Source organism: Equus przewalskii, chromosome 29 (genome assembly GCF_037783145.1).
Source record: "Equus przewalskii isolate Varuska chromosome 29, EquPr2, whole genome shotgun sequence".
Classification (NCBI taxonomy): Eukaryota; Metazoa; Chordata; class Mammalia; order Perissodactyla; family Equidae; genus Equus; species Equus przewalskii.
Window position 1 is genome coordinate 37173273 of NC_091859.1, and position 14302 is coordinate 37187574.

Sequence of the window (14302 nt, forward strand, 5' to 3'; positions counted from 1 at the left end):
AACCAGAAGGACCCACAACCAAGATATACAACTACATACTGGGGGGATTTAGGGAGAAAAAGCAATAAAAAAAAAAAAAAAGAAGACTGGCAACAGTTGTTAGCTCAGGTGCCAATCTTTAAAAAAAAAAAAAGACTTAGACTAGGGAAGGTCTTTCTCACAATGATTTAAAATCTAGAAACCATAAAGGAAAGACAGGCAAATTTGACACAAAAATTAAAGACTTCCATAAGGCTATGATATTGTGATTTATAGTAAGAAATATATATTTGGTCTTTGCCCATGGTTCCTGGCAAAACTAAAACTCTTGCAATTTCCTAAGTGCTACAAGCACTAGGAGCATTTTTTGTTCTCATATTTTGTCTTTGATCCCATTTCTCAACACGGAGCTCCTAAATCCTTTGGAATTTCCTGGGTGACAGGAGTGTCTTTTGTTCTAACGAGGTGACTCTGTGTGGGCTCCTGGAAAGCTCCAGGATGGGGCTGGTCCCCAGAAAGATCAAGCCATGATTAGAAGCTTGAAACTTTAAGCCCTACCCCTCATCCTCCAGGAAGGGGAGAGGGGCTGGAGACTGAGCTAATCATCAATCATGTGTACATGATGAAGCCTCCATAAAAATCCCCAAAAGTACAGGGTCTGAAGAGCTTCTGGGTTGGTGAATACATCTACATGCCAGGAGGGTGACACACTCCAACTTCATGGGGACAGAAACTCCTGCACTCGGGACCCTTCTGGAGCTCACCCTACGTATTTCTTCATCTGGCTGTTCATCTGTATCCTTTATCATATCCTTTAGCATGTAATAAACAGTAAATATAAGCAAGTGTTTCCGTGAGCTGTTCTAGCAAATGATCAAACCCAAGGAGGGGGTCATGAGAACCGTGATTTACAGCGCTGGGTCAGAAGTACAGGTGACGACCTGGGACTTGCAATCAGCAGCAGAAGTGGGGGCTAGGGGGAGGGAAGTTGTGCGGACGAGGCCCCTAACCTGTGAGATCTGATGCTATCTCCAGGCAGATAGTGTCAAAACAGACACCCAGCTGGTATCAGAGAACCGCTTGATGTGTGGAAAACCCAGACCTCTGGTGTCAGCAGTAAAGTGTGATGGCAGCGTGAGAATAAAGAAGAAACACAAGAGGAGAAGTGTGTTTTTCCTTTATGAAGGCAAAAAAAGAAAGCCATAAATAAAATAAAAAATCAAATAAAAAACTGAAAATGATAAAGAACCAGACAATGGTCTGATTGTTAATAGACATATAGCTCTTAGAAACTGATAAGAAAAAGATGAGAAACCAAACAGGAAAATGAGCAAAGGGGATAAATAGCATTAATAATAAAAAGAAACACAAATTCCCAATGAACACATGAAAAGTTGCCCAATATTACATACAATCACAATAAAACAAAAGAAAATTTTTCTACCTCTCACACTGACAAAAAGTTGACAATACTCAGTATTCGCAAAGATGAGGGCATACACTTTTGGTGGCTATAAATTGTACAACTTTTAGGAGGACAATTTGGCAGTACTTTTCAAAACTAAAAATAAATATAACCTTTCAGCAATTCCACTTCTGGGACAGCATCATAAAAATATATGTACAAGAGTTGTTATTGCAACATTGCTTTTAATAGACAAAAACATGAAAAATCTCTAAATGATTACCAACAGGAAACAGTTAAATAAATAAAGATTCATTTATACATCAAGAATACAGCACAGCCATATCTACTGTTATAGAAACATGTCCATAATATATAGTTTAGTGAGAAAGCATATTTTGGAGCAATATACACTGAATGACTGCATTTATTATACAGAAAGATGTTCAAGATATATTGTTTAATTCAAAGCATGCTGAAGATATGGAATGAATCCATTTAGGTAAAAGAAATGTAGGGAGACAGAAAATTTCCCCCAAAAATTCGTAAAAAATTGTTAGCAATAGTTGCCTCTGAGGAAAGGAAGTGAAGGAGTATAGAGAAGTAAGAAGAAACTTGGTTTCTCACTTTTTACCCTTTCATATTGTTTAAACTTTTTTCAATGTCTTTTTCAATTTAAAAAGAAGCAAAGTATAAACATGAAAATAAAAAAGGACTTTTAAGCATAAAGCAATGATGCAGAAAAGAGGCAAAGGGATGATGAATTAACATAATTAGAATAAAGATAATTTCCATTTCTCTAACAGCTTTGATGAGTTCAAATTTTTGCAAATATAATAAATGATATGCTAATAATCCCAAGGATAAAAATTGTTTACTCTTCATTTAGCAAAATAATAAACGGAAGCAGTAGGAAATAAACATTTATCTTCTAGCACGAGCAATTTAGTAGCTCAATAGACTGAAGGCTTCGGTCAGCTTTAATTTTGTGTGAACCAATTCATAGCATCCCTATCTGTTGCTATGGAAACAACTGTGACTAAAAAAATCATAACCTCATTGTTGAATCTCCTCAAATAGAAAAAGAGGAAGGTCTTTTGAGGTGATGGAAAGCTACAAATAGCTTTATTAATTAGCACATTTAATAATAACAATTCTGGACAGTATACAGAGAGAAAACACATCCATGTCTAAGTGTAATAAATTTAAAGGCTTTCCTTAGTTTTGAAATTATCACAGCAAGCACTGTCCTTCCGAAAGCCCTAATCTGTTAAGAATTTTATTTACTGCTTTTAGATAATTTTTTCATTTGTAGAAAGAGAATAGTTAAAGAGGTTTCTATTTAAAGTTTTTAAAGATATTTTTAAGCACCTCTCATTCTGCCTAAGCAATCAACAATATCATTTCTCTCTCATTCTCTATTAAGAAAATGAGAATTTTAATGTGGATGCAGTACATTTGACAACAATTAGATTTACTGTTCATCTCGGTAGGTTTTGTCTTCTGCAACAAAAGCAGATTACTGAAGAGGACACAGATTGCATCAAATGTTCCTGACAGTAATAAGAGGAGATGCTTGTCAAGAGAATGATGGAAAAGTGTTACGAGGCAGTAATGCTTTGAGAAAGGGAAATTCAGCTTTAAACTTCTTTCAAGAGAAGGGCACCATTTTTTGCTCACTGACATAAGATATGGAATGTTGTAAATCTGTTATAGTGGGTTCCTCTAAAGTAAGAAAAAACAATAAGAAGAATTTAAAGACTGATGCAAAAAAACCGAGGTGGCATTTTACGTCTTCAGTCGACTCCAAAGTATGTAAGATTATTCAAGTCTACTTTCTCCCTTAAAAGCCATCAGCAACAAATAAATTGATTGCAAATTTAAAAATCACTTTGACTTAATGTCATATCTTTAAAAACAATCTACATATTTTCAGTCTGTGGGCTGGTATGCAATTAAGGAACAGTGAAATTTAAATTTTATGTACTTTTCTGAGTTGCTAGAAAATCAGGTAAATCCAAGACCTAACTGGGTTGGGGAAAGCAGTGGGGAACAGAAGGTCAAGAAATAATTCCAATCTCCCTCAAAGAAATTGTGATAGGGAACACTAAACACAGCCCTCTGAGCAGGAGACCAAGTAAGCCTCGCTCTCGGGAAAATAAGAGAAGGAAGTTAATATTGAGTATCTACTATTCATTCACTAACAAAAATTTGGCAGTTGAAGATTCAGTAACGAATAAGACAAAAGATCTCTGCTCTCAAGGAGCTTTCCTTCTAGCAGGAGAAATGCACATAAAACAGAGAAACAAATGTGTGAATGAGATAATTTGATGTGGTCTTGAGTGGCACAGATTTCCATTCAAGATGGTTCTAGAAGGTCATACTTTGGGGATATCTTCCTTCTCCAAACACACAGCAATGAAAGAGAAAATACAAGTGTGAAAATTAAAGACATGGTCATGCAAACAGAAGATGGACATCTTCATGGATGAGAGTATGAACACAAATAAGCACATGAAAAGATGTTCAACATCATTAGCCATTTGGAAAACACAAATTAAAACCACAATGAGATATCACTACAAACCTATTAAAATAGCTAAAATAAAAATAGTGGCAATACCAAAAGTTGGTGAGGATTCAGAGAAATTGGGACAGTCTCTTAACAAAACTTAGTATGCACTTACCATACAACCTTAGATATTTATCCCAGAGATATGAAAACTTAACATACAAAAACCTGTACACAAATGCTCACAGCAGCTTTATTCATAAATAGCCCCAAACCGGAAACACCCAAATATCTTTCAATTGGTGAATGGTTGAATAAACTCTCATACATCTATACAATGTGATGGTATTTAACAATAAAAAGGAATGAATTATTGATACAGGCAACAACTTGAATGGATCTCAAGAGAATTATGCTGAGTGAAAAAAAATGTATGTCGAAAGGTTACACATTGTCTGAGTCTATTTACATAACATTCTAGAAATAACAAAACTATAGAGATGGAGGAAAGATTAGTGGTTGCCAGCGGATGGGGCTGTGGGGGGTGAGATAGGGTGGATAGCACGAGAGACTTCTTTTGTGGGGATAGGACAGTTCTGTATCTTGATTTTGGTGCTGGTTACACAAATCTATACTTTGGATAAAATTGCACAGAACCCACACGCATACACACACAATCAAATGCAGGTTAAAAAACTGAATACTGAATTAAAAATCTGAAAACGGAATAAGGTCTACAGTCTAGTTAGCAGTAACACACCAATGCCCATTTCCTGGTTTTGATATGGTACTACAGCCATAGAAGACGTCAACCCTGGGGGAAGCTGGGTAAAGGGTATGTGAGGCTCTATACTATGCCTGCAACTTCCTGTAATTATTTCATAATAATTATTATGAATTATACATAATAATTATACACAATGTAATGTAATTATACATGATATAATTATACATTATGTAATTATACATTGCATAATTATACATTATATAATTATACATAATTATGTATAATTATTTTATAATAAAATGTTTTTAAAAATGAGTAGAGAAAGATGGACTGTTCAATAAATTAAACATTGCTCATCCACAGTGGTACAAATAAAATAAGACCCTTATCTTATACTATATAGTAAAATTCTAGAGGGCATAAGGATTTCAACATTTAGAAGAAAAAAATACGTGACCTTTATTATATTAGGATAAAAAAGAATTTCTTAAATAAGATTTTTTTAAAAGCACAAACTATGAAAGAAAACTTTGATAACTTAAATTTATTTTTATTTAAAACCTTGTATAACAAAAGACACCAAAAACAAAGTTAAAATACAAGCACAGTTCCTCTCAGAACACATGAAGTTGGAAAAGCAAGAAAACGAATTCTCCCCAGGGCCTCCAGAAAGGACGGCAGCCCTGCGGACACCTGGATTTGAGCCTGGTGAGACCTGTGTCAGACTTCTAACCCACAGATCTGTAAGACTATACATTTGTGTTGCTGGAAGGCACTAAGTCGGTGGTAATTTGTAAGAGCCACGACAGGAAACTACTACAGTGACTTACCTCTGTTGATTTCCAAGCATTGATCTTGAAGGGTAGTGTCTCCTGGGACAACGCAGTTCCACTAGGCAACTGAGCGTCTTGGCACTGCTGTTGTTTCAATCCTGCCTTGGAAGCGTTTTCTGTCAACAACATAAAGCTAAGATTTCACTTTGGCAAAAATACTAATGTTTTTACATTAGCTCACAATTTTTAAGTTAACCACTTCTAAAGATCCATTTTGTCTACAAAATAAATATCATCTGCCAATGGTTACCTATGAATATTAATCACTTCAATATGTCTTTTTATAATAACTGACAAGTTCAGACATTTTAAAAATACAACTTCAATTCTAGCCCTTTGTCCCATAAACAATTCTATTTTATAGCTTTATTTCTGAAACACCTTTTTAAAAATAAGGTGTAACAGAGTCTAGAAAATAGCGTGTGCAAATTATTCAAATGAAATTTTAGAAAAGTAGGAATGGCAACCACAATTATTCTAATTAATATTTAAAACAACTTTATTACTGTAGTGTGAATTTCACGTGTTCTAAGGGAAACTAATCAGAAATGTAGACTATTTGATAAAAACTTTTAAACAAAATTTTAAAAAATTTAAACATAAAAGAATATGCCAATGAAAATAAACTGCTATTTTTGCTTATATACTTTTGCCGAATTTAATGTTTTTGTTGCCTTAATATCCTTTTCCTTCCTACGTTAATTACTGTGTAAACAAAGGTATTTTAGTACGAACTATATTTCAGCATATTATTGGGTACAATCAGAAGTATAAGAATCTTCAAGCTGGTGTACGCACACCACTGGGGGAACTTAGACTTCCCAAGGGCTAGGTGGGCATAAATAGTTTTAAAGGGCTCAATTCCAGATCCACAAGTTCTATATATGTTGTTTCCGAAAACCGATCTGCCTGAGAATGCAGCTGTGTAGAAGTATCATGCTAGTTCTTTCCCCTTCCCTTTCAAAATCAATTTTCTCCCACTTTACGAACACAGACATATTCTTTGCTCAACTTGTCATGGTGCATCTTCCCTTCAGGCGCAAGCCTAAGAATCTCTAAGGCACCAAACAATAGTAAAAAAGACTGGTATGGGGAAGCCTTCTATAATGGAGGCACGAAAAACCCAAACTAGAGCTTCAAAGTTCACCCTGTCTTACACACATTTCTTTTAACGGCAAAGCATGGCATAAGTCATCGGGTATTCAGGTCCATACTGGGATGTTGGGTATTCAGATATATTACAGTTTGGAGGAGCAGGATATTTGACAAGTTTCATTTAATGTCCTTATGCTTTTCATCCCCCAACTATTGTCAAAGAATGCGTCATTCCTGAGGAAGAGTCCCATGAAAGGAAAGCAAAGAAAGCATGGAAGACACCCACCTTATTTCATCAGTGCAACAGACTTACGACAAGGCTCCATGCCTTAGCTATCCGTCTTAGGAAAAGAATTCAGGAGTGGGAATACAACCTGAGTGACGTTTGTTTACAGGTTTATTTGAATAAATAAAGGGTAAGATGTTTTCTGAAAGAATGTTTAAATCTGATCTGGCTGGTTGTTTCGACAGTGAGGATGGCTTTGCCAACTAGGTAAATACAGTAAATACTTTCCAAAAAGTGAATGAACCAAATCCGCAGTCCTGAAGAGTTGATGAAAATCTATTTAAAGCATATGACACAATAAAATCATTTTCTCAAAAAATTATTGTATTGACAGGTATATTGCAATTAATGTTTTCATTTTTCCCACAATTTCTGAGGACACTGGGTTAGAGTGTAACAGGCATAATTAACAGTCATTTGATAAATCTTAGCAAAAGCTTTTTGGTATTATTCCCAGAAATTGAGAAAGTAAATTACTCCTAATGACTATTTAACAAATCTTTTTCTAAGTAGGGTGTTTCCAATCCTTTGCTTTCAACAATATTGAAAAAAGACCTAATCAAGTTAAAAGTTGACAAGAGATGAAAAACATTTTTATAATAAATCACTATAAAATTTTTGGCATATTACTTGGGAGGAATTCATAGAATTGATTGACAATGCTATAATAAAACATCTTCTATTCCCACCTACAATTTTATGTGAACAAGTCTTCTCAGCATTTACATCTATAAAGATGTAAAATAGAAACAATTTACGCTGAACCCTGCTTATTTCTAACAATAAGTAATATTCATATGTGGGTAAATGCACAGTTCCATGTATCTTATAAAAACGTGTATTTCCAATAAACTGTATTCTTTATGTTTAATAAGTATTTAGAAAAATTTACCATACATTTATGTGGTTTTGGTTTTGATCGATTGTGTACTAAAAATAATTATCATGATAAGTCAGTCTAGAAGGAAGATTTTACCACTTAAAGCCACTGGTCACAGAAAATTTAGAAAAATAATTTCAATTTATATACGTATTTGATGTAGAGAGAATTTCAAGCATAAAAACACTTTCTATTAGGATACAATTCTCTGAGGAAGGTGGAATAGAAATATGACTTCAAGGAGAAAAGGCAATGGTATAAAATTTCCAACAGTTAAAGAAGACTTCGTGTATTTTTTTCCAATAAATGACTACAGGTGTCAATCACATCAGTATTTAGATTCCTTTAGATACACTTAAAAGACTCATGTAACAGGTTTTTTTTGTTTTGCTTTCTTTTGTCTTTAATGTCAATATTTGCATTATATCCTTGGCAGTTATTTATGCTTAGGATAAAATTTCACATGTTAACTTAAAAATGTGTAAGGGGGTACAAATTTTTCACAATCATTTTAGGGGTTATGCAAGAAAAACAGCTTGAAAAGCAATGGTATAAGACATGGTCCTTGCCTTCACAAAGTTCATAGCCTGACTAGGGAGCTAACTCTAACATATAGACTTACAGGAAACGATTAGAGGAGAATAATGACATGCTAAACTTTCTTAGATTAACTAACTTTAGGAATAGACATTCTAAGAAAGAAGAAAATCACTGTGCACCAGAGTAATCAGGAAAGAGCCTCAAATAGGAAGTAAAATTTGAACAAGGCTTTGAAGGATGGCTAGGATTCTGATAAATATAGAGGGAAAAATTATTCCAAGCAGAAGAAACTACGTGGGCAAAAGCAGGAAGTATGGTATATGCTAAAGATACCACAGAAAGAATAAGAACTTTGCATTTATGGTTCTAACTTTTCATTTTTTTGTAACTTCACATGAAAATGAATAATTAAAATCAGCTTATTTTGGACTTGGAGATTTTATAATTAATACTGGAAAACAGTAGTAGTTTGAGGTGTAGATCATCTATGGACTTTCATGTGATCTGATCAGGAACTATATTACCACTCTGAGCATTCAGCGACGAACTATCCTTGAGATGATATGGACTTGAGCTTTAGACATCACAGAAGCAGATTAATAAAAATTTCAGCAAGTCTATTTTGAAGTAAAGTGTAAGGAAAACTTAAGAATAGCAAGAATTGTGAAAGAAAAAAAATCTTGCATATTTGGAGATGCACTTTAGCCTAGAACAGCTAAAATGTTATAACCTATACTAAGTAATCTTATCGGGGCAAGAAGGAAGGCACTTAGAATACAGTGAGTCTATGGAAAATCACTTAGAAATTTTTTTAGTATCAGACAGCAGAACACTGGAAGTGAAGTGTGCTTAATTAAATGAGAAGATAACCCAACATTTATTTCTGGATTTTCATAAGCAAGTGGAAGGGGAAAACACACATTCAGTTCCTTAGTGGAAATCTGTTTGGTATCATAAGATATCGATCAATTGAGACTGTGAAGTCACAAGCCAAGGAGAACTAGTATGTGAATGAGAAACCTCAGAGGAAAAAGTGAAGATGGTGCAGGAAACGATGCTCTTGAGTAATCTGAAGATGAGTGCTCAGATACCAAGGTTGTAGGGACTTTGTAGAAACTATCTCGAGAGAAGCTGTGGATCTTGTTGAGCCTGTACCACTCAGATAACAGCACAAAGCAGAACTAGGGAAGCCTGTGATGGTTCTCAGATGAGATATCAAACTGACAGTCAAACTATCAGACACTGACAGCGCCAACACCACATTTTGGAACTGAAATGCTCCATAAACTGAATAAATTCCCAAATTGTTCCATTTGTTATTTAACATCTAATAAACATTGTTGCTATGTACTGACAGTGTCCTTTCAGGTGTAATTTAAGTAAATTAAGTCGTTTATTTAACAAAATTAATTTTTAAAAATAAACAAATGTATCCATCATAGAATATATTCAGTGGACTAATGAAGAACTGATAAGATAAAGCCTCAAGGTGATTAAGTTTATATCTAACTTTTGCAGAATTATGAGTTTGGAACCTTAACAATTTCACTGTCTTGGAGCATAATTACACTTAAGCATCTTCAAGTAATTGATATTTGTCCTAATTTTTTAAACTTTCATTTTATAATAATTTCAAACTTACAGAACATTTGCAAGAATAGTATAAAGAATTCCCATATACTCTTCATCCAGATTCACCAATTGTTAACATTTTTCCCCATCTGCTTTATAATTCTCTTTCTTCATTTAAACACATATTCTAATAGTCCTATATTTTAAACCTTGAGGAAAAGCCACTGTTGTTGGCTGAGTTCCCCAGGACACGGACCCCAAGGCCCAGATTTGTACGAGGGAGATTCATTAGGGGGTGCTCTCAGAAACATCCGTGAGGAGCATGGGAGGCAGAATTGGGGCAAGGGAGAAACTGAACTGTAATTCGGTTGCAACAGAGGCCTCAGCCAATCCTATTAGGAACTTTGGGGCTGGGATGACTCTTCACAGTTGTCCTGCCCTAGAGCAAGGGAGCTAGCCCATACCTACAGGTTGGATGTAGGTCCCCTCAGGAAAGGGGCATGACCTTGGGCAAAGAGGCTATCTTCAGTTGTTGGGAATTCCCAGAGAAAGACTCAGCTGAAACCCTCAGGCGCCAACCCCCCAAGCAGCGGAGGGAATGAGTTCCTTGGTCTGGAAGCAGGATTTGGGCCGCACCACAGCATCCAACACAGACACAACCTCTATGCTGCTATATACTTCTGAGAAATGCTTCAGAGGGACAGGAGATAGAGTGTGAGTAAAAAGATAAAGAACAAGAAAGCAGAGATGTCTGAGCAGACGTTCAAAATTAAATTTGAAATAAGTAGATAAGAAAAAGTGAGTAAGGACTAACTTTTGTTGCAGGAGACCTTAAAAAAGGAGTTAAGGCAATTTTATTTTAGTGTTTTACTAACAATAGCGTCCAAACTTTGAGACATTGCCAGTAGTTCTTACTTAAGGATAACGGGAAGCAGGAAAACCCACACACTGTGGTAAATGCTCAGCTCCAGGCACGAGGAGAAAAACAGCCACTACAGAAGCAGGTTCAAGCATCCAATGGCTGACTCCTGGGCTAAGACAGCGGAGTGAAACTGCGACACAGAATTTCCACCACCCAATACTTAACGAGACGTTTTTCCAAGTAAAACTAATACAAAAATTTTACAACAGCAATCTAACATGGAAACAGATATAACTAAAAGTAATTTTTAAAAGAAAAAAAGAAAGAAAGAACTGGTGGCCAAGAAAAGAAACAAGATCTAGGACATCCCCTCTCCCCCAAAGGTGATACTGATGAGTTGACAAGAATCTGAGATTTCTCATTAATATCCTCAAGTCTGGAAAAAAAGGGAACTGAATGGACAATACTTTTTTCCCTCCTTATGACTGAGAAGAGGTGGAACTAGCTAAAAAAAAAAAAAAGTGTAACACAGTGAGTAAATAAAGATGCTAACACTTCAATGGAAGTGAATGCCAGTTTCCTACTGAATTGGGTGGATGATCTGAAGCTCGAGGGTATCTCCCCACCCCATGGGAACAGGACACATTTCCCAACTACTCAGAATGAGCAGGATCTTGTACAAAAGACACAGAAGATGGAGCAGAGTCCAGGTATTCTAAACAGGATTGCACATGGCCTAATGAGAGCTTCCACTCCTCTTTGTGGCAGAAAAGTGGGTAAAATAAGAAATGGCCTACAAACTGCAACTTGGTGGAGAAAACAAGGTCTCAGATATAGTGGGAGAGTCAAGAAATCACTAAGCGTATCTGAGCAAATAAACATCAAATTTATTGTGCTATACTTATATTAACCCATTTACTCCTTACAACAACTGTATAATAGGAACTATATTATATCCTCATTTTACAGAAGATGAAATTGCAGCACAAAGGTTTAAGTAATGTGTCTAAGGTCACATAATCCACACAATTTGAATCAGGATTCACATCCAGGAGGTATGGCTCCAGAACCTGAGGGCTTAACCACCACTATCTACTGCCTTCAAAATCGAGTGCCTAGTCAGAGCCACCTAAGCATCAGCAAGATGTAAAGAAATGATTCAGCAACTAAACAAACATTCCAGTAGACAAAAACGAAAAGAGAAGAGAAGGAGAAAGGGAGAGAAAAGTAAGAGAGGAAGAGAGAAAGGAAGATGGCATACAAAATAGATCCCAAACGGAGAAGAAAATATAGCTCAGGAACGAAGGAAATTCCTCACAATATGGCATTACACGGTTTTTGAAATTATGTAAATTACATATTTTCATATATTTCATTTTATAATTGTTGCTACTATATATCAATACAAGGTCGAGCATTTTGAAAAATATGTTTCTTGGCCTTACATGCTTCCTCCTCTTTTTTAGGAAATACTTGCCATATCTCCTCCCTGTTTTTCAGTTGGGCTGTCCTTTTCTTAGTGATTTGTAGGAATTCTTTGCATATTCTGGATACTAATCCTTTGTCAGTTACATGTGTTGGAATTTTTCTTCTAGTTTGTAACTATCTTTTTTACTTTTTATATGGTGTTTTTTGATGAAAAGAAAATTCTTAAATTTAATATAGTTTTATTAGTATTCTATTGCTGCTGAAAACAACCACAAACTTAGTGGCTTAAAACAACACCCGTTTGTTACGTCCCCGATCTGCAGGTCAGAAGTCCAGGCAGGCTTGACTGGGTTCTCTGCTTTGGGTCTCACAAGACCAAAACCAGTGTCAGCCAAGCTGAACTCTTACTGGGAGACCCTGGGGAAGGATCCACATCCAAGATCACTCTGGTTGTTGGCAGAACTCAGTTCCTTGTGGTTGTAGGACTAAGGCCCCCATTTCCTTACTGGCTGGCAGCCAGGGTCACTCTCAGCTTCTAGAAGCCACTTGCATTCCTTATCACTTCATCTTCAGGCCAGTAAGGGTGTGTCAAATCCTTCTCACACTTGGAACCTCTGACTTCCTCTTCTGCCGTCAGCTGGAGAAAACTCTGGTTCATGTGATTTCATTAAGCCAATCCGGATACTCCTTTTTGACATATAATCACACGAGTGATAATTCATTATACTGAATGTACCCACATTCAAAGGGGAGGGGATTATATAAAGGCAAGGGTCATTGGGGCTTATTCTCAGAATTTTGCCTATCACAAGAGTCAAATTTATAAACCCTTTTTTAAATAGTTTGCACTTTTTCAGTTATGTTTAAGAAATCCTTCCCTATCCCAATGTAAAAAAGATATTCTCCTATATTTTCTTCTAAACATTTTGAAGTTTTGTTTTTCACCTTTAAGTCTTTAATTCATCGAGAATTTGTTTTTGTGCACGATATGAGGTAGAGACCTAATTTCATTTTTTCCATATGGATAAATAATTGCCCCAGTATGATTAAGTAGTTTATCTCTTGCCCACCAATGTGAAATGCCAGCTCTGTCACATACTAAGATAACATAATTGCAAAGGTCTGTTTTCCGGGCTCTACAGTTTGTTCCACTGGTCCATGCACCTGGCCATGCATCAATACCATACGGTCATGACTACTACTGTTTTAGTCTTGTTATCTAGAAAGGCAAGCCCTCCACCTTTTTCTTCTTCAGAAATGTTTTGGGTATTCTTGACCTTTTGATTCCTCCAGATAAATTTTGGAATCAGCCCATCAAATTCAATTTTAAAAATCCTCTTTGGATTTTGATTGTAATTGCACTGAGTCAGTGCAATTCTCAATCTCAACTGGGGGCAATTTTGGCCCCCAGGGGATATTTGGCAATGTCTGCAGACATTTTCGGTTCTCACAACAGGAAGGGATGTGTGCTGATAACATTTAGTGGGTAGGGGCCAGAGATAATGCTAAATATCCTACACTGCACAGGACAGCCCCACGACAAAGAATTATCTGGCTTAAAATGTCAATAGTTCCAAAGCTGAGAAACCCTCCACTCAATCTACGCAATTCAGAAAGAATAGATATTTACATTATTGAGTATTTCAATAAACAAACATGGAATATCTTTTCATTTATATAGACCTTCTTTAATCTATTTCAATTAAGTGTTACAATTTTCAGTGCACAGATCTTGTATAGCTTTTGTAAGATTTATTCCTAAGTAGATTAGGATTTTTTTCTATTATAAATGATATTTTTGAAAAAATCGTTCATGGTTAGTTGCTGATATATAGAAATACAACTTTATTTTCATGTGTTGATCTTACAGCCAGCCATCTTGCTCGAACTCTATTATTTCTAATATGTCTGTAGATCTTTTCAAGTTTTCTATATGAAAATCCTATCATTTGCAAATAAATTTGTTTCTTCCATTTCAATACTTATGCTTTTAAGTTCTCTTACTTGTTTTATCGTGATGGCTAGGCCCTCCAGTTCAAAGATAAATAGAAGCAAGGAGAATGGGGACCTTTTCTTCCACCTGATTCTGAAAAGAATACTTCTGACTTTATCATCACGGCAGAGTGAGTCATTCTCTTTGTCTCTCCCCTCTTAAGTTATAACCAGTCAGACATCCATCCAGC

The 14302-nt window shown here is 35.7% G+C and overlaps 1 protein-coding gene across 19 annotated transcripts in view; it reads right to left on the reverse strand.

The window, feature by feature from the left end:
• Positions 1–14302, reverse strand: part of ENTHD1 (ENTH domain containing 1) — a 154215-nt gene that overhangs the window by 52627 nt on the left and 87286 nt on the right. For all 19 annotated transcript variants that reach the window (XM_070600129.1, XM_070600131.1, XM_070600126.1 and 16 more), the window contains one exon: positions 5454–5572. In XM_070600129.1, the coding sequence (XP_070456230.1) occupies positions 5454–5572 (119 nt within the window). The remainder of the gene's footprint in view (positions 1–5453; positions 5573–14302) is intronic.